Source organism: Arctopsyche grandis, chromosome 6 (assembly GCF_051622035.1).
Source record: "Arctopsyche grandis isolate Sample6627 chromosome 6, ASM5162203v2, whole genome shotgun sequence".
NCBI lineage: Eukaryota > Metazoa > Arthropoda > Insecta > Trichoptera > Hydropsychidae > Arctopsyche > Arctopsyche grandis.
The window spans coordinates 12,967,397-12,995,396 of NC_135360.1; the positions used below are offsets into that span (position 1 = coordinate 12,967,397).

Here is a 28,000-nt window from a genome sequence, read left to right on the forward strand (position 1 = left end):
ACCCCATGGTATACGATTCACTATTCATACCCTATATAACTGAGTGGGCCACACATTCATAGTCCAAGGAATAAATACGCAATTCAATTACGATATTAAGGAATATTTGAAGCACGCACGTCAATAAAAATACTTTATTTTTTATTTTATAAAATTTACATTGGAGATCGTGACAGAAAAAAAATCTTAATTACAATCTTAACAATACGTCAGTCAATTTTATTCTTTCGTCCAAAAGACAGTCATTCAAATATATTATCATTACACAATATTATACTCCATTGGTAACCGAGATTCGAATCCACTTTTGTATAACAAAAATATAATACTGAACACTTCATATATATTTATAATACAATACGTGTTTCCTTTCTTCACAGCCATTTTTATAATTTAAAACATACTTTTAATCATTGGAAATGTTTCCAAACTTTTATATATTATTATATACTTTTTTTTTATCATTAATTTTCCAAATTACGAAATTGTTTTGATTATATTAATATTTTCAGTCACCAATAGTTTATTTTTAATTTGACCATTTAAGGATTCACTAAATATGTATTCATATTAATATCTGTTAAATTTAGAAAAAATACAAGCGTTCAAAACAAAACGAGAATCGTTTCTTAGCAACATATGATATGTTTCATATCATGATTTTTTATCCGTATATAATTTTTACTGGTATTAAAATAAAAAGTGTATGATTTCAACATACATACATCAATGGCACAAATTTGAAAGAATAACGGGAAAAAAAAGAACGCCATCTACGTAAAGGCGAAAATGTTGAAATTCCGACTTTTTTTCAATTAATAAAAAGATAAATTTAAAAAAAATGTGCCTTATTGATATTCATATTTGAGGTTTTTTATTTATTTTTCCTGAAAATTTAAATTTACCTCAGCATTTGAAGACTTGTCGACGTTCAGAAGAAAACAATACTTTCCTGAGATTCCATTGTTGTTCTAAATCCCAAAAAAAAAATCATAAATAGCTGCGAATTTGTTTCTTTTTAGTAACATTGTAATATATATATAATAAATAAATAAAATGTAAGTTTACTTAAGTAGAAATTATGCGCGCCCACATTAATATTTACATCTGAAAACACGACTATCCCTATAATAGAAATGACTTAAAAATTTATAATAAGCTAAACAATAAGAAATATATTATTTAGCATTCGTATTTCCATTCATTAGCAATAAATTTGCATTATGAAATCATTCATTCGGAGATAATAATTACATAAAGACAAACGTTTACATTCAATTTCATCTGATAAATTACATTTAGGTCAGATGGGTCTTTCAGACCATTGCTGACCTGTCCGTTAACGGATGATAATCTAATCGTCTTTTAAGATCACAGTCATTAATCCAAATATACTGATCTGGTATGAACTTCAAAGTTAATACAGGGGGTATTACATGTACAATTAACATTTCACAATACATAAAAGGTGTTTAATTTCTAAAGAAACGACTGACGGCGTGTTTGCTTCTCAGATGAGAGCGTAGAGTATCAATACGACTGTAAGAACTGGGACAATGTGGGCAAAAAGACCGTTCTGTTGTGTGACTATGAAAATGATGCCATCTGTTTGTAACTTCTTTACCGCAGGACTTGCACTTCCACATTGCTGAACTGTTGTTGGTAGCGGTAAACAAGCTGTGATACGATAGTGGAGAACTTATTGTATCTGCAAATTTCACATCAATATTTTTACTTTAATATGTTGATTTTACTATATAAAATAAATAATAAATTGTTTTTTGTTTTTCAAATAAAATAATAAATTTTACTTAAGTATTTGTCTTTTTTTTTTATCTTCGTTATGACTTTTTCAGCTTTTGTGTGAGGGCATTGTGAAATGAGTTGTATTTGTAGGCATCAGCACATTGCAAACAAAGTATGTTATGCACAGTCAACATAAAACATGCAATGATTTGAATTTGATAGAAATACATGTCTAGAAGAGCTGTTAAGACACATGAAAACACTCAGCACATCTAATTAAAGTATAAGATAATATAATCATGCCAACAAAAAAAAGGGTAAATAATATATCTGAAATCATTAGTGTACATAATTCAGTGTAGTCAGTAAATAAAATATATAAATAAAATTGTTAACTGCGTTAATATTCACGTATTGACATACATTGAGAAGAAACTGTTAAAATAATAGAAAGCACTCTATAATAATACGCTAAACAAGTAAGCAGCTAAGAAAGCTGTTAAGTAATAATTTCATGGACAGACAACCAAGCCTACCCTTTTATTAAATTCAAATGATTCAAAATGTTTTTATTTTTTTAATTAATTGCAATGGTTCATAGAAAAAACACGTACTTAAAAAATTTGTCAGTTTTGTAATTGAGAATATGTTAAGCTTTGAAGAAGAAAAAATCAGCTTCAATACATTCCATATTGTATGACCGGTTCGGATTAAAGTGCTCGGTAAGATATCTTCAATTTGAAACGCTGGTGAAAGAAAGTAAACATATAAATGTAGCAACACTGAACATGCAAAATCATAACTGTCGATAACAAATCTACAGCAACGGTGAGTTCAAAATGTCGTATGGTGTAATATTTTTGGAAGTGGACGATTCGAATTTGAATGAAATGAAATTAAAACATTGTATTGAAAGTTTGGGTTTTATTTAACTTAATATAATAACAACACAGTATTTGTAACATACCACAATTTAATGTAAATTAGTAATAAATACAACAGATAAATGCAGGAGTAAATGCAATACAAAATTGCATTTCATATAAATTAAAATTGGGATATAAATTAAACAGAATTGACTTTGTGTAACAACATAAAATCTATATATAACATTTAAATATATATATGTATGTATGTATATATATATATATATATATATATATATATATATATATATATATATATATATATATATATATATATATATATATATGTTTGCATAATAATTAAAAATTCTTAAAACTGCAGAGGTATGGGAATTCTTTATATCTTTGTTACTTAACTAGTAGCTTCATTTAACCATAACCCAATTCATTTAATAACTAAAAATTACTTATAAGAAAAACAAATCAGGTAGACGCAATATTTTAGATAATTGTTAAGATAACATTTAGTTTGGTTAAAAATTAAATAACTAGTAATATTGCACAGAGTATGTATCAATCAATGATATAATCATAGCCCGCTATATATAAATGATCAAATCAACATATGCGAACATTTATCTATCTACAACAGTCGGCCATACGCCAACATCAGAAGATTCCCTTGAATCTGCTGTGTTCACTCTTAGGCTGTAGCACCATTCCAATATATCACAATTTGATTACCGTACCACCCTAAATTTAGCTAAAATATAACTGAATTTAATATTAAATATTAATATCTAGGTTAGTCCCAATCGTATAATGCCAATATTTAATATAATGCCATTTAATCGAAGATGTGTTCATTTAAACTTACATATCTCAGGCAGGTATACCTTCACCTGAAAGATCACATTGTATATATTCATAATCACTAAATAGGTAATAATATGAACACAATCATTCAGTGTAAATAAAAAAAATAAAAGTAAAACAAAAATTAAATAAAAAAAAAAGTAAACAATAAAGCTGCTTCTACGTAGAACTCGTATGACTATATACAAGACTCGACAAATACCTTCTCGCCAATGAGCGGTGATATTACAATTTATTCACAGTTTTATAACGCCTGAATTCGACAGGCGTTGCTAAATTTGGTCAAATCACTTATTTTCAAATGTAAATCACATTTCGCCCGCATCAAATGAAAGATCCGTGTCGTTTAACCATTTGAGTGCTGACGTCTTTTCTGTCGAAAGCCCGTCACGCTGAACATTTCCAACTACAATTATTTAGAAATCCAATAGAAAGCAAATATAAAAACCTTAGATAACTACCGTCGAGGATTTCGAATTTTGTAAAGGTGTGTTTAAACTCTCTAATATATCTTGCAACAATATAAAATAAACAAAATAAGTCTATTAATGAATGTATTTTTCCAAAACTAGTTCCATCTTCTTCATTGTTGTTAAAATGTAATGCTCACAATCTAAAATACTCAACAGTTAGGGACTTCCATCGAGAAATTCTGCTATGGTTATAAATTCAGAAATTCCGGTGTCAACCAGTCTTTATAAACATTGACACGGATTATCCGACCCATGTTCAATGCATTTTTTTTTCAATGCTACCTGCTTTCCAGGTAGTATTCTTGTTTATTTTTTAGACACTCAAAAAAACAACGCAGATAGGCGTATTTCATGCTGATGGGCTTGTTGGCAAAACGCCGATTGGCGTTGGTCAGCATTCAAAGGGTTATTAAGACTGTTTAAGAATACAATTGACAAAAAATATTCATACTATGCTAAAAGTATTACAATTATTAGTATTTATATATATAATATAATAAAAACATTCTTTAGAGTAACTAATGCACTTTTTTTATTTTATAATAGTCAGCGAGAAGGACTTGGCATAATTCGTCTGAGCCCACACTATATATATAAGTGTATATATATAAAAATTCAAATATAATTTATTAGAATTCACGTAAAAAATCAACACTAATAAAATTCTATAATAGATAAATAAAAAAAAATGTTTAAATATGACAATAAAATTTCACTTTTTTTTTTAAATATAAAACAATCTCCGTAAATACATTTGTATAAAAATTTTTTCATATCTATCAATATCCATTTAAATCACAATCCAATTTTAATTTTCCATCTCTATAGAAGGCCTCAGTAAAAGTTTCATAGTGCACCTAATTGAGATTCTGTCAAGTGGCGCGCGTAATAGGCGGCGGCGGGGCAGGATCATAGCGCGTCATAGCCCAGCCACAGCAGGGAGGATCAGTCGAGGGCGTGGTGCAGCGGCGAAGCCAGGAGCGCTGGAGCCGGGGGCGGATCAAACTTACGCGTGTCGGGGTTGTACGCAGGATGTTTGAATTTGCAGTGAGTGCGCAAGTTGTCCGAGCGTGTGTACGTGGCACGGCACAACGGGCATTCGAAGCGACCCGGGAAGTGCACGTGGTAGTGGTTGCGAATGTGGGTCACCACCTTGCCGCACAGTTTACACCGGTGGAGGTTCAGCGCTCCCGCCACTCTCTCGAAGGTCAGCCGCATGTGCCAACCCTTGGAGCCTGCAACACACACACATCACTGCCCACCCACATACTTCACCACATCAATACATCGCCGGGGGGACATACACATCATAACGCTCACCAGCACGGCCCACGGCCCACCTCGCTACTCCAAAACCAAATTACCAATATACATTATATGCGTACTCGTCTTACACCAACTGGTTCCTATATTCCACCACGTTCGCTTATTACACTAGAACGTGTCGATTCCTCCTTACAACACACCGCAAGGAACAATCTACACCATTCTAATTAATAAACAAACACTTGTACGAAGAAAATTTTCGTTCAATGCATACTTTCAAACCTATGTGTATCTGTAACCGGTGCACCCCGTTCTACCAACTCACACTATCTCAAGACTCGTATTCTCAACTATTCATCTGCTTGAACAGGAGTTTGCATATTATATACATGTATATCTTTAATATATAAGACATATTGTGATTAACCACATAATCGCCACGCGTTTTTAGACACCGATTCGATTATTTTATGTTTAGTGTCAACCTTTGACACTAACTACCTCTTGAATAAGGAAAAATATTGACTTATTTTTCAAATTCATTAGTTTCACATGATATTTTTAGATGTCAATGTGAAGAAACCAAAATTAATTTGTAATCATAGCCTTAAAAACACGAAAGAGCGCGCACCGGTGCGCGCTTGGCTAGTAAGTGGTTAACACGCCTTTAAAAAAAAAAAAAAAAAAACATTTAAAAATGAATTCTTACTATATTTTTTTAATAGTTAATGTAATTTATGAAATATTTATACTTGTTTTGAATATATAAAAACTTAACGATGAAAAAGTTTGGATAACGAGTGTTGAGATATTGCAATTTGGTGAAACAAGGTAGATCTGTAACTCGGCACTGTGTAATCCTAATGCCGTTAACCGGTTTGAAGCATCTGAAACAGTTAGTGTTCGATTCAGATACACTTTTTTTATCCAGGTTGGAAGATGTACACTAAACGTGCATTTTCAAAAAAATAGAACCGTTGGTATTTACAAACAAAAAAATGTACGTTTCATATAGCGTTATAAAATTTCGGTATACATTTTATGTATATTAATCCATATGATGGTTCCCCCGGTACAAATGGTATTGATGATGGCCTTAATATATTCAGAAAAAAAATAATTAAATAATTGACTAGTAAATTCAAAGGAGAAAACATGACTTTTCCGTTGACAAATATTTTAATCAGTCGGGATCTTGTCAATACTAAACACAGAAAAATGGCATATAGTCTATCAATTTGGAGATATGAAATATTTGTCATTGAAAACTTAACTATCAAAATATTGTTAATAATTAATATTATGTATAATAAGTTACTAAAGCATTCTGAAAGCAGTTTTTAACGCAATTTTTTTAAAAAAATTGATGAATAGACGGAAATTAAAAAAAATGAAAGCATGCAATGGTAATTGTTAAAAATGATTGTTAAAAGTGTACCTTGTGTGTTTATGATAAAATGATGACACCTCTCCCAAATAGAAAATTTATGGTAGTTTTTGTTAAACGAGTGTAAGAAGCATTCAACAGCCAAATTAAAATGAAAGTGCGAGTTCAGACCGGGAAGAGAAAAAAGTTGTTTTTTTTTCCAATATTTTTGGTGAATCTGATACACATACATACATATGTGCATATATACATCAAATTGCATTTATATGGATGTATGTGTACAAGTAAAATTATCCCCTTGGACACATCTTGAATACCACATAATTTTTATAACAATAAGACGTTTACAATGTAAGTCATGCTAATCTAAAACAGTTTGTAAAAGCTAATTGAAAAATGTGTGTATTTAAATAAATAAAATAGGACATCGTAAAAATGAGAAGCAAAGTAAAACAAGAATGAAGAAGTAATAGTTTAATATGTATAAAAAAAGGAACATCAAAATTAAATTATTAACAATAAATATTGATGAGGTAACAATTCACACGATTCGTCGCTTTTTTTTCTTAACTAAAATACCAAAAAATACTTAAGGACTAATTAAAAAAAATTATTACACAAAATCAGTCTATGTATATTCAAGGTACAAAATTTACTACTTAAGGCACTCATTGAATAAATAATTAAAAATAATAGTAAAATGTACGACGTGTACAAGATGGTGGCTTTATAAAATATCTTATTGGATATTAATAATTCAATGGTAACAATTGATTTAAATCCTAAAATTAATACTTTTCCATCTACATATATGTAGATGCTCATGAGATAAATTTCATTATAAAAATTGTACTGTCCACTTGAACATTACGAAATAGTGTAAAATTAAAATAAAGCTCATTTTGATCTTTTGGACACATATTTTGCACGCACTTCTATTTAAATAATACATCATAAGTGGGTAATATTTTGATGACTAATTCATGAATCATTTTTGTATAATTTCTATAAAAAGTTATATTGCAAGGTAACAAAATTAGCAATTTACGATTGCATGCTATTATTACATATTTACACTACAAAAAAGATTCTTGATTTTGTGTAAGTCAAAGTATCAATCATATGGATTGTTGGATATTTTGTGCAGCTCTACTTATTTTTGAATACCATTTTAATGGACGGTTAGTGGAAAAAAGAAATTTCGAACTACTAAGTAAATATTAATTAGTGTACAGCCAAATTTTTCCCAATTTTTTTTCTTATAAATTTAAAAAACAGTTTTGTAAAATTAAACAGTCGTTCGAAAGATTTTGTTGTAAAGTAATATAAAAATTACAAAGGAACTGATATCACAGGTAAACTTTGAGATAGGAATACATTCTACAACTTCCTCCTTCAACTTCGAGTAAATAATATTAATGAATTATGTGAGAAAAATTTAAAAAATGCAAGTTCACTAGCTTTATCAAAAAATAGATGGACAAAAAATTAAAAAATTATGGAAGAAAACGAATTCCTAACTACAGTTGAATAAGATAATAGAAAGGAATATTTACTAATGTGAACTGGTTAATATTTCAATTGAATAACTAAATATATTGAATATATACCAACTTTTTATATATTAAAGACAGTGCAAGAGTTATTTTTTATAATGTATAAAAAATGTAAGCATCTACAGAGCGATAATTAGAACACAGCCACCACATTTGACTTAAAATATGACTAATATGTGTAAGTATAAGACACTAGTTTTGTACTAAATATTATAATAGTTAACATATGGTTGATTTATGCATACTGGACACGGTAAAGAGACTTTTTGAAAAAGTGCCAATTTATTCAAGCATCTTTTTACATCGAAGGCACATTTGAGCAAAGTAACGTAACTGACGTAATTATAACAAATTATTAACACCACAAACATTTCAAAAAACAATAAATATATGTATAAAAATATCAATTCACAAAATCGGCATTTGTGTATAAAGTAGATGAGACCTACATAATGAAAAAAAATTGAGGTCAATTACAAGCTAAATGATAACATCCTCAATATATTGGATAGAAAAGAAATAAACTGCAAAAGCAATATACATATGTATATTTTATATAACACATGGAGTTTAAGCACAAGAACCATAAATATGAAATATACATAGTACGAGATAATGTAAAACACGATATTCACACTATCAATACATAAAAAATATATAATCACAAAATTTTGGGTAACTAATTAATTCCCTATGTATAAATTATCCAATTTAGATCAACTACAAAATTTTGGAATTTGTGTCTAGATGTTTCATTTTTACATGTCGCTTGAGATTGTCGGAGCGAGTAAGAATCAAATTACAAAATGGACAACGGTGTTGTTCAGGATTGTGAGATTTCAAGTGTTTCCTTAAGTTTGATACTAATTTCCCACATATTCTACAGGATTGCATGTCAGTCCCGATATTATTAACCTTCAAAAGTGACCTACTTTTAATGCCATTTTCCCATTTACTATCGTTTGAAATGGACCTCGGTCCAACATAGTCAGGAGGCTCATGATTTTCGTCAACCGAATTACCTGAAAAATTTCTCAATTTCTTAATTCCATAATGACCAATAAACAACACCAAAAAAAAAAAAACTAATAAATACGGTCAATTTAAATTCATAATTTAAATTTAAAAACACATGCTGTGTTATCGGCATTTGTAAAATGCTAATACTTCTACAGAAAATTTCACTGAAAAAAAATTACACTATTTTACTGACGATTTCATTCTTAAAAACCAATAATAATCAGGCAAATATTGATTTGAATAGAACGTAATGTTGTAATAGCTAATTCCGCACCAATTTATGACTATAATCAATACGATAATTGTATGTACCTTCTTCATGCTATAAAATTTGATCAACTTACTAAGATACAGATGTAATATAAAATATAATGAAATATCAGATAAATGAACATTGGTTTTATCAAACCATTTTCATAACTTGATAAACATTATGTTCAATGGATATCTGACATTTCAGTAAATGTCCTTACTAAAATACCAAACGTTGCAGTCATAATATACGGTCAATTGAGTTATTTTTTTGTATGATGCATATACTTATGTAAGTGCATTTTCATCTACCTTCGTGAAAAAAAATAAAATCTCCACCATGTTGATCACCTTCAGTAAGGGATGATTTACAAATAAATTGATATTATTTGTATATAAATATAATCGAAAACTCATTAAAAAAAAACCCACACAAAAGATAAATAGATTCTATAAAAATCTCTTTTAAGATACTGGTGAATTTTCCACATAATATCCATATTACTATTCGATTTGTATAAATTATAAAGTAAACCCATATTATGCAGTGTGATATATAGAATATGTCCAATTTATATACAGCATTCATACAATAAGGTACATCTTGGAGTTGTAGAAATTTTTAAGAAGTGGATTACCTTTTAGCTAAATAAAAATTTTAAAGAATTCGTAATCGAATTGATTACATTCAATTGAATTACAAAACTCTAATAAATTATATTTTCATTTTAGCTAAAATGGTTATTAATAAGATACATAAATCTATATACATACAAATTTAATGATGAATGCGTACAAGCAATGTTAAAAACTACTTCAGAATACTACGAAATAATAAATAAAAAAAAAAAAAACAACTAAAAGCCATGCATATTAGCAAAAGATTAAATAAAATAAAATATTTACAATACTATAGGTACATTACAAATCAATATTTAAATGTATACAACAAGCATGTAATTGTATGTATGTGTCGAATGTAAAATAATATTGTATACAATTGGGAAAAAATTGAAAGCATTGTAAAAGAAATACAATCATAATTTAAAAAATTAAACATGACATATCTAATGTGCAAACAAGAAGCTTTAATTACAAATTGAGTAAAAAAAAAAGAAGATAATATTGGAAAGCATTTAATTTCACAATACCCATGTATTTGTTGTTGAAGCAAAGTTAGTTTTGGTTTTTTTGTTAATTGTAAAATAAGGTAAGTTCATTGAAAACCAACGATATATGTATATAAAATTGAAATAAATAACTATTGAATAAAATCAGTTAAGTATTTTTATGAATTATTTCAATTTTATTTAAAGAAACAAACGTATGTGTGAATGTGTGTATGCATGAATGATATATTAAAAGAATGCATTTATTGGGAAAAATAAGAAAAGTAAAAGCTAGACAAAAATCTTACCATCCATTGCATCAGAATGCTCAAGGTGAGTGGGTATCATCGGATCGCCGTCTGTATGCTCTGATAAATTATGTGATGCGAGTAATGACGACATGTCAGTTGGACCCTAAAATAAAAGAAAAATGATCTCAATGATTTGTCGGATGTCGACGTTGAATAATCCAGCCATCCTTTTGGTCCAGCGGGTATAGAAATATTGTTATCGATTAATTCTACTAAAATACACATGAATAAAGTACTATTAATGAAAACTTTTTGTGCAACATATACAATTTCTAGAAAAGTCAATGTAAGAAGAAACTTAAAATATATATATATATATATATATGAGTTTTCACATGGCGATTGTCGATGTAGTTGCGGCATACATAAACCTATTTATTATTTACAAAAATTTAAATGGGGAAATTTGGCACGATGAACTACGCATAGCAGTAAGATTTCAAATATTTGTAAGCTTCTTCCCACATGTTTATTAACCTATAAAAAAATGTCTTTCTACGTGAACCTAGAAATATTCTTGAATTTTGCAAATTAAATAATACTTATTTCCATTTTGAATGTTAATAATGTTATTCCATTCAACAATTATATGAAGAAAATTAATATTTTAAAAGATTTTTCGAAATGATCATTTAATAAAAAAAAAAAACTAATAATAATTTGTTAGTAAGAGTAAAAATGTAGAGTAAAAAGATAATTGAATATAGCAAATCAACTTTATTACATATATCACATAAAATATGATTCATTGACAGAAGTATCACCATCGAAAAATTCATACAATTGAGATCCTATAATAAAAACTTTATAATTTTTAACATGTTGACATTAATACAATATGATATATGTATAACAACAGCACTGTACTTCGGACAGAAAATAGTAAATTGAAATACGAATAGACAAAAACAATATACGATTGACTACTTCTGCAACAATTACAAGGTTGAAAGTACATGGAAATTAAATTTCCACCAATATTAATCAATGGTTTAAATGCGAGCAAGTGCTGTGATGCGCACATATCATTATTATTTAATTTAAATTTTCTTTTTATTATTTCTTAATCCATATAAGTTTTCGACACAAATAACATTACTCGAATACAAAGGTAACTTTTTTTTCATATTAACCTACTGTTTAGTGTCTCAATTTTTATACAACTTTTGTAAATCACTTATATTCGAAAAACTGTCTTCAACATTGCGATTGAGTATTCAGTTCAAAACGTCAATAGGCAAACAAACCTGTTACCCAATTACTCATTTTAGTACGATACTTTGTTATATGTAGTGTCAAAAATTTACAAAAATGATCAGCTGCTTTTAAAACATAATTCCTAGGAAATATATATATCTGTATTAATAAAATGTGTTATACAACACATAAAACATTTAAAAACTTTCACAGCTACATTAAAAATATCTGTAATAGTTAATTTTAACAGTTAACATATTTCCTTTTAAAATGTTTGGTAGGAATGTATTTTTTAACTTCTTAAAATTAGTTAAGAATAACAAAATTGAGTGTTACATGTCCAATCTACACTTAAAAAGAAATAGGTTGATTTCAAGCCCCATATAATTATAAATAGGTCACATACTTCAAATATATAAAAGAGCCTCTTCGATACTCAAATGTTTTAAGTTTTCTTTTACAACATGCCTCAAAAAATATTAATTTATTGATATAAAGATATTTAAAATTATTTGTTATCAAAAACTAATTTAAGTTGTACCTACCACAATTGGTAACACTAAAAATGATTTTTCAGTCATTCCGTATTAAAATTTCTAAGGTCATAAATGAGAAAAACAAAACAACTCAATAAATTCCACAATTGTATTGTATGTTAACTTTAATTAATTTAATTTTTTTAATATTTTAGTCCTACAATTTAAACATAAACATCAATATCAAATGATTGATATAAAAATATGTTTTCATTTAACTGTACTAATTGGATGACATTAGTGAATCCAAATAAACTGACCAATGGTTATATGTATGTAGATTTAGTTTACGTTTTTTTTTTTATTATGTCGCGTTGATTTTAAATTTAGAACTAAATATTTAATATACGTATATAATACATCGAGAAAATATATAATAACATTAATATGAAATAATTATTTAAAATTTATATCAATACATGATATTTGAATTGTGGTATATAATTCATATAAAAAAATATGGCAGTTACAGAACTATACATTTCATCAGTAAATAACGTTATTTAATAATGAATGTATTATTTTCATTTCATTTTAATGAAAATATGTATGTATAAATCATTTGGCCAACTTTGAAAGTCATGGGACATGCCAAGCATTATGTAAATATATATAAATATCTATTTAAAAATACTGTTACATATTTCAAGCTCATCATTTTTTTTTTAGCATCCCAATATGACAATATTCATCGATGAAAATAAACTATATTAATAACATTAACATTAATAATTTATATTAGCAAAATACATATGAATAGGACCATGTAAAATACACTTAGCTATAATCTAATTCATATCACAACCAAAATGTTACAAACATTTTTTTATTCTTTTCTTTAATTACCTTGTAATATTTCAATTCTACATACAGTGTGACTGTATTATTGTTTAGTTCTTTTCATTTTTTCATGCTTAAATTATTTGTAATCTTGGAATTATTGGTCGATATATACAAAGATTCTTAAAATAAATTCTTAAGATTATAAATCTATTCAATCAAAATTCACTTCATAATGTCAAAATCACAGATTATCACTCTTTAAATTATGCAATTTGAATTAAATATTTCATGGCGTAAATAAACTAAATGCAAAATTGATAAATTTATAGAATTATTTGAACATTGCTGAAACGTTAGTTTATATTCAATAAGCACTAAATAAAAATAATCAAATAATTTTCCAGAGGTATTTTATCAAATGCAACATATTGCACAATTATGACGTCACATTATCATCGTGTTACGAATATATTAAAATATAGTTCATCGCGGATCATCTTGCAGTCCACCGCCTCCGTCTCCGGCGCACCTTTGTTCACGATCACGACATAGTCTGTGAGCTTTACACTTGTCGTGGTGGTTCACAATTTCGAGACGAAAGTTGCCGTTTCCTTCGACAAACGAAGTGCGTATATCTGGAAGCTCGTGTGACCACCGGCGACAGTATATACAAAACATAATATTCATTTGTTCGTCGTACTGCAACCAATCGAATTGCTCTAACCAATTGGTGCGAAAGCGTCCACCTTTTCTGGTAGTCGCGTGAACTCGGGTCGTCGAAGTTTGAATGACTGAATCCTGCCGCGGGGATTCTTTGGGTCGTGCCCGACGGTTGAGCGTATCGGTGCAATAATTAATAGGGCCGGGGACGTCTTGTGGGGTGATGGGTATGGTCGTAGGTTCGGGTAACCTTCCCTGAGTGAGATACCGCTGCAATGTGCTGTGACTTTCAGCTTGGAAGGGTTGTGGTGGGGCAGGAGGAGAAGACTGCCACTTTATCGCCGCCTGCCCCACCTCTTCCTCATGAGTGAGAGGCGCTGCGCTAGTACCTAGTCTCGCCCAATCAATTGTCTGTCAACAAAGAAGGAAAGGATTTTGTTTTTTACACCAATTGAATTGCTTACTCTCATAAATCAAAAAGGATGTTTGTTTTCATTGACGAAAAGAAACATTCTCATCATTTATTTATCATATAAAATTTTTGATTGACAAGGCAGATCCCTTCCTTCCTGTAGACACGTGATAGTAATTTTTATATACATATTTAAACAATCTTTTTATGTACAAATTTACAAAGAAGAAAAAGATCATTCCTGCAGCGAAAATACAAATACACATTCAAATAGACAATAAACATCATTTAAAAATAAATATACGCTTAAATCTTATTTATGCACACCTGTAACCGCTTCTCAAATCACGTCAATGTTATTAGCAATAAATGAATATTTCAAAATTTCATCATATTATATTATACAAAGTATTCACATTTTTACATAAATTAATAAAATATTCTTATCAAAAATTGTAGAACAGCTAAGTATTTACATTGAATACAAATTTAAACTCGGATACATTTACAAAACAAAAAATAAATTTAACACCACGCATTTAATTCAAATTATTGAAAATGTTCAAGCTATAAAATCTTATTGAGTTTTAGTCTTATTTATAATAATTTAATTTTAATTTAGCAAAGCAACTTTGAGACAATAATCTTATACATCATTGGTGTTTAGCATACATTATTATAAAAAAATATTTAAATGATTGCTACCAAACATAACAGGTAAATTTAAAAAAAATATATATATCACAATCAATATGGAAATAATGTTTTTGTGGTACCGTAGAAAAGCATTTTTAATTACCAAAACGATTTTTATATTGTTGAAATTATATACGGTGAAAATTTGTATACAGATAAAAATATTCAGTGCAAAAATATCTACAATTTAAAAAAAGGCGGAAAACTTACCAGTGACATATCAGACGACGGCAGATGATAAGAATTGTCAATATTCTCTTGTTTAATGGGTGGTGGTGGTGCGGGAGGTGCTGAATGGGCCGGAGGAGGAGGTGTGTTTGCACTCTCTCGCCCTCCAACTTCATCATCCACTCCTCTTTTATTGTGTGATTTAAGACTACTGGCTAATGACGGACTTCCCTTATACGCCAATGATATCTGTGATGAGAAAACACTCGTTCAAAACACAAATACTCCACAGAAACAGCAACATGTCAATGCAAACTTTGGTATTAGTACCTGCGATTCAGAGAAATGCCTCTGCATTGACGACGGAGGATCGAGAAGTAAAGGGTGCGATTGAGATGGCATTAGTAAAGGATGAGGGTGTGGACTATCACAGCTGTTGGAGCCAGCACTTGCTGCTGCACCTAAAGATGAACCACCGGTAGAACTATTTTTACGGCGGCGTTTTTCTGACGGGAAAGATCTTTCCTCTCGATTACTCGAACTTAAATTTTCTGCGGTTGGAGTCAATGGTGTACTTCTCTCTTCCATCTAAAATTATTACATTTTTAATAAACACAATATAAAGGACGAGGTAAATACATATGGACAAGTTTACAAATCAATATACCTTTGGATTGAATGTATTATTTTCTGTTAAACCCCTAACTTGCAAGCTTTCAGCCGTCTTGAGGAACATTGGCAACATATTTTGACCAACATTTACTTCACCCTAAAACAAAAACATTGTACCGTTTAATGTGAGAAATTTTATACCGATATGAATTGCATAGTGAATAAATTCGAAAATATAATATATTTACCTTATACATAAAATCTAATAATGACTTCATTATTGAAAAACAAACGTCTTTTAGAAAAATAATTGGATGAGGATGATTATTTTGTAAGAATATACTCTCAAAATAGGGAGAACATGCAGACAAAATGGTCTGATGAGCCTGAAACAAAAAAAAACACATCTTTAATTCAACATTCAAATCATGTATGAAAATATTTAATGCTACAATAATTAGATTGGAATAATTGATGTAAAAAAGCGTAATTGGTAATTATTACAGCATGTAATTTATGACAGTAAAAACAATCAACATTACAATAATTATCCGATGCATTGTACCGAAAAATTATGTTGATTCAATTAAGAACTTTGAGCAAACTCCACTTTATTTCTCTCCTTTGGAGTTTTATAATATATCTTTTTATTTAGAGTGTATAAATAGAAAGTCGGAACAAACCTTGACTGTCTCTCCATCACAAGCGAGTGTGACATCACACAGCGCTTCCCTCTGTAAAAGGTCCGCTAATACATCAGTCAAATTGTGTGGATGGTTGTTCCACCTTAGGCAAAATTGTTGATCCATCGTGGAAGCCGGTGTCACTGAAGGAGCTGAAAACAAGAAACGACATTTAATATTCAGTCACCGATTACTTATTTGACCTATCAGCGCAGCCGTTAAAAGTTCGCTCATAATATACAATAAAGAAAGTCCGTAATCAATAAAGAAAGATCCAACGATGTTTGACATTGATAATACTATTCATAATCGCACAAGAAAAATTTTATATTGGAAGCAATGAAAATATAATTGAAAGTATCGAGGAATACAATTATACATGTAAAATGATACAAAAATGAATATTATATTAAAAAAAAAAAAAACACGAAAAATCAACACTAAATTTAATCTACATAGGAAAAAACACTCTGGAACAATCTTATCTGAATAATTGTAACCTTAAGATAAATTGAGTAAATTTACACGAAACCATGTGTGGCAAATTCGATACATCATATAATCAGATGTACCGCACATATATTTTCAGCTTATCACTAATATAATCCTCTCCGTGCCTTTCCCTACGTGGCATTACACACAGAACGAAAACAGCACACTATTTCACAGCGAAAATGCCCTTCGATCAATTACGAACGTAACCTTTGATTAGAAAAGCACTAGCAATTAAGCGGATTATATCGACGTTTTCACTTCACTGATAATACAGTAGACACAGTTTATCAAATTAATATTTTTCAATAATAAAAAAAAGTCAAATTGACATTTGCAAAAAAAAAAAAAATGGCGGTTATTTGAATACTATTGGCACTTTTTGCGAAACGTCATTAGTAATTAATTTAGTAGATTCGATGCGACACGAAACAAGCTGTTGCAAAAAATTTGCATAATTAGGTCAAGCAATATTTCGCCAACGACGTTCAGTTATTAAACAACAAATCGTAATTGTTGAACAATCAATCAGACGTTTAATCCGTAGAAATCATTATACGAAAAGGGTGTGCGTTAAAAAGCGATTTATTACGATCGAAAACGAATATAAATCAATCAGACGTTTAATCCGTAGAAATCATTATACGAAAAGGGTGTGCATTAAAAAGCAATTTATTACGATCGAAAACGAATATAAATAGTTTTTGCAAAAAATTTGCAAATTTGCAAAACATCATATATTATCATCATAGCTTACGAAAAATTAAACAATCGAACATTAAAAAAAAAAATTTTTGATAATAATAAAAGAATTGAATTCATTTGTTTTTTGTTTTTCAAACGCTCGAACGCGATTGGTCACCTCTGACGTCGTGCGTCGCATTTTTGGCACGCGGATCCTGCCTAGCCCTTTGTGTGTGTGTGTGTGTGTGTGAGTGCGCGAGCGTGTGAGTGCGCGCTCGCCAGCGGTCTGTCGCGGTGCGAAGGGCCCCCGGCGAATAATATCCTACGAATGGCGTCGCCTAATCGCCGATCACATGTCGGCGCGCGGCCGCGTTTGCAAATTCGAATCCAAAAATACAACGCAACGTAATGGCCGAGGACGGCACAACGTGCACGTGTCACTTTTGCACTCACAGACACACACAAACACACCCCCGCAAAACGACACACGTACACGAACCCACGGCGGAGGAGAAGGACACGCGGCACCCGGAAGACACACGCACTGCACGAAAACACACTCGATCCAGTTTCCGGTGTCCGATACGCACCGTACGTACGTTATACGTACGACGGGGTTGGGGTTGGGGTTGTTTTGATTCGCACATAACCTATGCGCGCTGCTGTGTTTGTGTGCGCGCGTGTCCTTGGCTGGCGTGACGTGCGAGGGTTGGTGGCAGTGGGCGAGGTGATGGGGGGAGGGGATGGGGTGCGGTGGGGTGGGGAGGGCGCAGCGCCACTTGTTGCCGAGCAGGTTATGCAAGCGGGGGGAGTGGGGCTCACCGGGGAGGGGGTGGTCGGGGCGCCGGCTCGGCCCATCCCCGTGCGTGATGGCGACGGCCCGAGAGCGAAGGTCCGGGAGCGGGAGAGACGAGAGGTCGTGGTGTTCCCCGGCGGGTGTCCGCAGCATTGCAGGCGGCCGCACCCGCACCCGCACCCGCACCCGCACCCGCCACCGCCACCGCCACCCAGCCGTACTCGTACTCACGAGCGCCAATTTCAAAATTCGCAATGCGAAAATTCGCGAACGCACCCACCTCGCTCGCCGGCTAGATTATCATTGCCTGCCGCAGCCGGCCGCGTTTCCCCGCTCTCGTCCGCCTTTTCTCGCGGTTCGCGAATTTGCCAATTCTCGCAATGGCCGCTATGTTTGCGAATTTGAGCCTGACGATACGTACGCCTCGATACAACGAACGCGCGCGCGGATTCGCAAGCGCGCCCGTTCAAAACGCGACACCTCCTTCTGAAAACGCAACGCCGAAGATCATAATGGAAAATTAACACTGCATAAAACGCCTCGATTCAATTTCTAGCATCAAAATTACATTAGCACACTAAAAAAAAAAACCGATAATTGTATAATATTGTACGATCGAAAAGGGAAACGCTTCGAGTGGACTTTTTTACTTCAAATGTGTTGCAATAAAGATCGAATAATATTAGACTATTTTTAATTATTTATCTATTTCCATACCCTTTAGATGACCCTAGATTAAAAAATTTCTTCTATCAATTGGAAAAATTCTTTACTAACACCACCTTCATCTACACCCTGTTCTTCTTCAAACTCGACCACTAAGGGTCTCTTAGACTGTATTCGTTGGGGGGGTGGTGGCCTCATGTTGAGGGCTTTAAGGGTCAAATTCTTTGACCTTTAAAGCGGGCTTTGTATACCCTAGATTCCCCTTGACTAAAACCTTCCATATCCCTGTCTGTAATATTAATCTCGGATTAAATGCACCTATTGCAAGATTATGTACAACCTATAATGAAGTAAACTCTGAAAGATGTAATATAGATATTTTTAGTGATTGCATTATGATGTTTAGGAAGAAATTATTATTATTATTATTATTGTAATCGAATTATTATTAGTATTATTGTTGTCTTAATTGTTCTACTGTATTCTAGATTAATTGTTTAACATTTAAAAATAATTTGTAATATACTTAAATAATGTTGTGCACAACTATAAGTGATGTACATATATACCAGAATCATAAATATGTAAAGAATATATTGTGTAATGTATGTACATTGTTGGTGAGCCTTTTTAAATAAAATACATCTAACGAAAGGTTACCATTTAATATGTTTTTAAATGGTAAACTTACTAAAATCTCGATCACGGAACATCTGGCTTCTTGTTGGTATAATTTTCGCGCGATTGATGGAGTTTTCGGGTGCCAGATGTTCCGAGATCGAGATTTTAGTGACGTGCATGAGATTGCTTTTTGCGGAATAATCACCGAACCGTTTTTAGGTTAATGACAAAACCAGGATATGTTTGTCAAAATAATGTTTCTAGATACTTGAGTTATTAAAAACGTTAATGAAGTTTAGGAAATCATGGATGTACATTTGTTGAAATAAAAATTCGATTTCAATATTTATAAACAGGCCAATCCCATGGATTCTGCCAGGGCAGATACCCAAAAAAACGTAAAACTGAATGGCCGGCCACTTTCATCTAACGTAATGTGACCATTTTACATGTTTTCAGGAAATTTTTTCAAAAGTTTATATACACTTAAAACACTAGAAAATAAATAAGATTTCAATATTCATAAACAAGCTTATTCGAAAGATTCTGCCAAGACAGATACCCAAAAAAACTAGTACGAATTTTAACCTTAATCGAACGCAAATTCAAGGTACCTGGGTCCTGTGCATGAAAAAAGAAAAAAAAAGTAAACGAATGAATTCGAAAAAAAAATATTTTTTTACAATACGGGAATTTATAAAAAATGTATATGAAATTTAAACATAATTTTTACAAGCTTTTTTAAAATTTCAGTATGCTTGTACCTATGTACATTGAATTTACTAATTTCAATGGATACTATGAAAACACAAACACTTGTGTTACCGTCTCAGGTACCAGGTACATTTGCAAACATTCAGTATATCGTAACAATTTTGTTTATGCCAAAGTAAAAAATACAATTTCAATTCAGATTTATTCTTTCACATTCAAACTTTAGCGCACTAGCCCCCCTCCCCCCGTTTAAATACATAAGGCCAGCCCTGGATACATCATATTAACAAAAAAACACTAATAAAAAAGGCATCTGAAGTCGTTCAAAATCGTTTCTTATTTTGATTTTATCATATATTAAATAAAAGTGGCAAAATAATTAAAAGACGTCGACAAAAGAGTATTTTTGTCAAACTTTAATAAACTATTAATCCAAGTTTACTAAAATAGGTCTAATTAGTTGTTTAACAGATATGGAAATATCTATTAAGTAGAATTTTTGCGAATTGATATCGTTAATGAGAGGTAGATAAAATTTAGAAATTTTTGTACATAATGTGATTAAAAAGATACCATTTCCATCAAATAAAATTTGATTAGCGTTTAATTGTAAATATATAAATACATTATTACAAATTGCGACAGTTTTGGAGTTGAAAATGCAGTTTTTGTCTAGGCGTGCGATTTTGTCTAGTCGGACGTTCGCGAAGTGGAATTCGCGAACACGCTTTGTGCAGCCTGCATTGCGCGTCAGTGCAAATTCTAGTTCTCTCCTACCTGAAGAGGTCAGCAACCTTTTTAGCTCTTTAGACATGGAAGCGTTCGGCTGAAATTTCACTAGTTCATTCCGAAGCAATAGTGGCAGTTGCTTTTTTTATCTAAATAACTAAAATTTCTTCAAATTCGGCACATTGACATCGTATGGTGGCGGGATAAGAGAGTGTTTACATTCGACGAAATGTTTATTGGGTATTATTACACAATACTCGCAAAATGTTTTTCAGCGTTTTTATCACGACACTAATATTTATACGTTTAATTTTAGATTTAAGCGCGCAATGACACGTTACACTTTACATATGTAGGTTCACCCGGAAAAACGGCAGATCGTTCGAAAGGATGACACAAAAAACACGTCCTTCCAAACTAGGAACGAAAGCCCAACTGAACATTTCGAGACTGCGATTTGGAACTTATGATGTCATACCAAAAAACTTCCAAGTTTTACGATCTTTGAATTTCATCATGTAGTCCAGATTTTTATTGTTCTACTTCACGCGTGTCAAAGCAGAAGAAGTAACCGTTGACTAGCCAGCACCTCAAAGCGTGACAAATTTCAAAGTCGAAGTTTGCGATCCCTATTTGTGTATTAGACCTACTCGATTCCATTCGCAGATGTGACTAATTTAATTTCAAAATAAATATGTACATATGTGTACTACTATTTTGAATTTTGGCGGATCTCATTTTGACATTTACTAGAAAGGAACACATTGAATTATCTACTTTCTCATTAATTTAGCAACGCTCACGTGCATTACTCATGAATTTCTACTTTCTATTTTGGAACCCTTTTTTCCTCGCACATTGTTTTTGCAATTCGTACGTGACACACTGAAACATCCTCGTTTCGGAACTGACTATACCTATAAATTCGCTTGGCAATCGCTTATTGCTAAAACTTTACCTACGGAACAGTTTATTTATTACCATACCTACTTGTACATATGTAACCTTTTGATAATGTTTTTAATTGAACAGACAACCCGTCGTGGGTTATCTGAGCGAAAAGGACCTTGACATTAAACCTCGGGTATGTAACGCACACGCGCATGTCCACAATTCAAACATATTTGGTGGATCTCCAATGTCGCTTCTCGACCATCTCAGGTTCAAGTTCGGACCATCGAGTACCATAACAAGCTGCACACACACACACACAGATCGACCGGGAAATGCAAAAATTGTGAGCTTATTGCCACGCCGATTAAATCTTTCACGGCCGTTACGCTCGTATACGATTATCGGTCGAATAAAGTGTAAAATAATTAATTTTAATAGGATACTGAACGCGTGTGTTGCAAATCTGAAATGCGTAGCAATGCTGCTTTTTCCTTTATGATTTCTTCAGCGTGAAAAACGCGTTCACACATGAATTGCAAATTGACCACTGATGCAGACAGAGCAAAATCCAACATAAGATTTTCCTTCCAGAAAGTTTAAACTCGTATCCTTCTAATACAACATATTTAAATAAACGAGAGAGAACAACACGTATTCAAGGACAGAATTCAAAGACAAGATTGTAAATGCGAATTTTTTTATTACATTAGCTAGCCCCCATTTTATATAATATTAGCCTCCCCTCGAGCATTGTTTTGAGAGTAGAGATAATTGAATTTTTTGCAATTTCTTCCATGAAATATTTTGGCAATTGACATAAAAATAATGAATTCTGAAAATTATTAATAGTATCCTTAATATATTATATATATGTATACTTTGTATATACCAGATTCAGTTAAATCTTATACACGTTGACGCGCCTTCTAATGAGATTCATTATTGTTTACTTTTACGATAACGATAACGATACACGATTGAGGAGAGATTATTGCGAACTTATCTCTCAAAATCCCGATAAAAGAAACTTGAGCAATTGCTTTACATGGCACCGCAATTTCGCAATTCGTATAATGTACTTATGTGTGTTCTACTTTTGACACGACTTTATCTTTTATGATCGCTATCGTGTGCTCATCATCTGCGAAATCGTCATCTTGGTCTTTGGCACACTTGAAATTAGCGAAACGCTCGAAATGAAATCGATTGGAGTATGTGCAGTTTCATAGTGCAGCCTAGGTGGAGAAAACTGGGTCACGTCGGCGCAGTAAGGGTTAATGGTAATGGAACAAGAGCACAAGTTGATCGTGACCCTTATTTTTATAACGTTATCTGTAATTTTTTTAAGCCGTCGGTATTTCTCAACGGTTTATCCTCAACGTTATATGTAAAATGCAATGCGCAATGCAACTTCCTGATTTCCCGAGCAATCAAAATCGGCAATACAATTGTTGGTTATCATCGTAATTACAACATGAATAATCTGAATAATTGATATCAGAGAGAGTTTTACCCAAGAGAACTGGACATGCCATCATTATACAGTTAGATCGAGTACAAGACTACAACGGGAATATCACCAGTGCTGAATATGTATCGTCTATTAATTATAAAACGAAATAATTTGTTTGAGAAATTTTCTTAATTAAAAAAAAAATCTAACTTTACAGTAAGGAAGTATTTATAGATCCACGCTATTTTGCGAATATTCAAGGCAAATGCGCGCATACACGATATAATAAGTGATAAGTCAGTAGCGAAAATAAGTATGATTAGTGTGTCAAAATTCCGCATAATTATTTTATCACGTGTACATTGGTTGGAAGCATTTTACAATTATAAAAAGCGCACATTGAACATGTTCAATTAACATTTTAAAAGTTTGAATATTTGCAACACGGCGAGAAAATTTAACCATCTTGTTAGTTTCTGCTTCGTTGGTGACATCATTATTTTCTCATTAAAATGAGTACGGAAATCAAACAAAACTTCAGTCAAACCAAACAATATTTAGTATGGAAATAATTCGTACATGTATGTATTAAATACATACATACATTCAAATTATTACTGAATAAATTTAATAAAAATATATGCATTTTAGTAAAATTGCAAGCATAATCAAACCTCAAAATCTGTAACATTAAATGTAAATTGTATTTTTATTTTTATGTTTCAACTAAAATTCAAAACAATAAATTAAAATTTACATGATACAAAAAGAGATAGTGTTGGTTACGCTAGTCGCAATAACTTTATTATTTAAACTGAATTTTTCAGTATTAATTTTCTTATGGAATAGACTAGATAAATTACCTAACTAAGTAGTTAAATATCAGATTTTAATCAAACCAGTTTATTAGAAATAAGACTCTAAAAACCTAGGATAAAAAGTACCGCAGACTTAATTTACAATTCAATTAAAAGTTGACACATTAGCAAAATGCAAAGGAGGTATGTAAAAACGAACGTTTCCATTGAAAAGTGCCGTATTTCTTGGAACGTTTTTATTGCACACTCGTGTTTACCTGTTTGTTTCGATTGATCAATGTTATTGACTATGAGTCAACGATTCGACATATCAAAATAAAAAAAGAGCAAAACATTGAATATGAGAATGTAATACATACATATGTATTTTCATTCATGCAACGAGTGGGCATTAATGTGACCAAACAAAAACCAGGTCCAAAAAGTCTACGAACAAAATTACAATCATTTTATGTGTTCATAATTTTGTATGTAATGATTATCATGCAAGTCTCGTACAATTTTCATATATTGAAGTGGTTTATTGAATTTATACCAAATTAAAAATAAATCTTATTAAAATTAATATTTCATTATAGAAATATAAATACTATACATATAGTAAAAGATAAAGGATATCTTTCATATTTAACACGGTAAATACAGCAGTCTTAATTTTTCTAATTGCAATACTCATTTATTCGGGATTTATGTTTAATTTGTTTAATTGTAAATACGATGCAAACGCACATGGATTCAGTAACTTTTTGTAAAGTTCTACATACATATGTATGTATTACTTTACAAAAATATATACATAGTCAGATGAAAAATACTATTTTATAAAATTTGGTATACCTATTTTAATATGTAAAAAAGCTTTCAGTCCGATTTCTTCAGCGTTTTTGGTAGATAAATATGCCAAAGAAAAATTAAAAACGGAGTTCTAGAAGGGAGGTACCACTTCTGGTCAACTTAAAAATTGAAAACGTTTAAGTAATTACTATGTCATTAAGCAATAAAGAGTTTCAGTGAGATAGATTAAAGTTCGAATCATCTCCAAACACATATGTATGTAAATGTGTTTTTAAAAAAACACACATTTTTTGAAAAGCCATGGAAACGTGATCAGTCATCGATTCAAATTAATAGAAATCTCCAGTTTAAATTTTCTCGTGATAGCAAAACATTATCTATTGATACTTCATATATATATATAGATAGATTTTATCATTACAATATTATAAGTGTGAGCAAATCTTTTTTGAAGAAACACTTAATTTTATATTAAAAGCCATTTTATATAGTATTTACATATATAAATACATACATGTGTACATATGCTCAACTTGAATGTGCTTTACAATTAGACAGCAAAATCACTTTAAATGATTCCGAATTTTCCGGAATAATCAAAACAACATACGTACAACGATTACAAGTCGAAATACATATTTAGTAAATATTTTCCAGGGCTGTGGTGTCGTTGAAAAAAAAAACGCGACTTCGATAATTTTCCCGCGGTACAATTTCAAATCCGATTATAAAAATTTAAAATTAGAATTATTTTCTTGTACAATGTGTAAGAACACTTTCAAGTATACCAATAGCGTAACTACTATGACGCAGGGGTATGCAATGTATTATATGCTAGCCCTTGAAGTTGGGATGGCCCTCGGGGGATCTCCAAAAATTAATACACATATTAAAAAAATATGTATATAAATAAAAAAAATAGGAAAATTAATTCACACTAACTGAAAACAGTCGAAAGTATGCATAAAAAAATTCTGACTTGGCGAACTTACAATATGAACACGAATAAGCTTAGAAAATATCTTTAAATATGTGATTACAGAATTTTCAAATTTAAATATAGGCATTTAAATATGATAAGTTTATTTATTTAATTGAAATAAGAAGAGGTAAGTAATAAAAATGAGGGGCCCTTTGGTAACTTTGCATGCGGGCCAAATTTTTCTAGTTAAGCCACTGTTAATTTCACCAACCAATGCTAATTGGCTAATTTTCGAATTTTCTTTTAATATCCTGTATTTTTTTATTTATGAATAGCTGAATTTTTTTATACATACCTGTGAATTTTATTACATTAATTGTTGAAAAGAATAGTAACCATTTTTCAACTTCAACGTATTAAGCTCACTCGGATGCATTTTCACCACTTTTATAAGAATTCCATGTCTTAGCACTTGTTATAGTCCATACATGGCTACGAGAGCCGTGAATCTTTTATTTTCGACCAATAAAAGACGAATAACAGTCAATAAATTGATAGGAATTGTAATTGAAATTGGAAAGGAAAAATAAGATTCACGCCCAAAATATAAACTCCACCCAAAAATGGCATGCATGTTATAGTCCATCCACAGTAGGATGACACTTAGGTAAAGCGCACTTGCTGTCCCTTACAACCCCATCTCAACCATTTTAGCATTTCGCACGTAAAATGTTCTATTGTATGCACGAAATGCTATTGGTCGAGAGGAGGTGTAAAGCAGACCTAGGCAAACTTTTCGAATGAAAGGCCGCATTGGGAATTAAAAATGAACGTCGGGCCGCAAGTAAAATACTATACATAGATATAAATTATTTACTGTCATGAAAAAGAATTTTAACATAAAAAAATAAGTGATCCAACAATTTGGCGGGCCGCACAAAAATCCGAATCGGGCCGCAGTTTGCCCAGACCTGGTGTAAAGGATAGCATATGCGATTTTCCCACAGCGGATCAACTATAGTATATTTTTTAATGTCAGCAATGATAAAAAGACAAAGATAGAAACACTGGAAAACGGCGAATCAATTTGGTGACAAACATGAACCTTGCGTTTGATAATAATTCAAAATTCACATAGATTATACATAAAAAACTGGTCGAATTGACGACTCCACAGCCCTGGTATTTTCCTTTCATATGCGGAAAACGTACATGAAAGCGACGAAAGATGAGCATAATGTACGAAACATGATAGATAGAAAATGAAAGAAAGAAAGAGAGAAGTGGTGTTCACTTGGATATGATTACTGATTAGTAAATGCGATTAAACAGCGAAATACCTAAGTACGTATTTACGGGGGCCGTAAGGTTATGTCCACGTAGCCCTTGAACACTGTTCCGTCACTGGTCATCGGAAAAAAAGCGCGCTCGAACCGATGACTGTGTATTTGCGCGCTACGGCCAACATGTATGCGTGAGCGCGTGCACACATATTCTAGCCGAAGCGTAAGCGAGTGTTGGCGTGTCTGTCGCGAACTTGAGTGCGCGTGTATGGGTTCGCACGCGCGTCGCGAACCGCGCACGTGTAGGTGTCGGCGTGTGTGAGTGTGAGGCCCTTGGAGACAGCCGGCCGGTGTTTGTAAACACGTGCTGCGCGCCGTTCGCGAAACTCCGATTCGCGCGACTGCGAACTATTTCGCGCGAGCCGAGTGGCCCGGCCATGGCCGCGACACGTCACGCGCCGACCAAAAGCCATGTGATATCAATCGTCGGCCGCGGCGCGGATGCTGTTCGAAAGGTTTGGATT

General features: G+C 31.8%; 2 protein-coding genes across 17 annotated transcripts in view; one reads left to right on the forward strand and one right to left on the reverse strand.

Annotated features, from left to right (window-relative positions):
* Positions 1 to 121: 121 nt before the first annotated feature.
* fru (sex determination protein fruitless) lies at positions 122 to 27,881 on the reverse strand. 10 transcript variants are annotated; one of them, XM_077432043.1, is made up of 8 exons: positions 18,608 to 19,067; positions 16,610 to 16,761; positions 16,175 to 16,312; positions 15,982 to 16,083; positions 15,645 to 15,902; positions 15,357 to 15,563; positions 10,860 to 10,965; positions 122 to 1,708 (listed from the first exon to the last, which is right to left on the reverse strand). In XM_077432043.1, the coding sequence occupies exons 1-8, from the start codon at positions 18,732 to 18,734 to the stop codon at positions 1,473 to 1,475; spliced, it is 1,326 nt and encodes a 441-aa protein (XP_077288169.1). In that variant the 5' UTR covers positions 18,735 to 19,067; the 3' UTR covers positions 122 to 1,472. The 10 variants fall into 10 exon arrangements, with proteins under 10 accessions (XP_077288169.1, XP_077288170.1, XP_077288168.1 ...); XM_077432044.1 differs by lacking the exons at positions 122 to 1,708; positions 18,608 to 19,067 and adding exons at positions 4,473 to 5,196; positions 27,534 to 27,881; XM_077432042.1 differs by lacking the exon at positions 122 to 1,708 and adding an exon at positions 4,501 to 5,196.
* Positions 26,824 to 28,000, forward strand: part of LOC143912724 (uncharacterized) — a 168,478-nt gene continuing 167,301 nt past the window's right edge. For 4 of the 7 annotated variants that reach the window (XM_077432052.1, XM_077432054.1, XM_077432047.1 and 1 more), the window contains exon 1: positions 27,695 to 27,991. In XM_077432052.1, coding sequence (XP_077288178.1) covers positions 27,978 to 27,991 — 14 coding nt within the window. In that variant the 5' untranslated portion in view covers positions 27,695 to 27,977. Of the gene's footprint in view, positions 27,992 to 28,000 lie in introns of all 7 variants that reach the window. The other 3 variants (XM_077432048.1, XM_077432049.1, XM_077432050.1) reach the window with 2 other exon arrangements.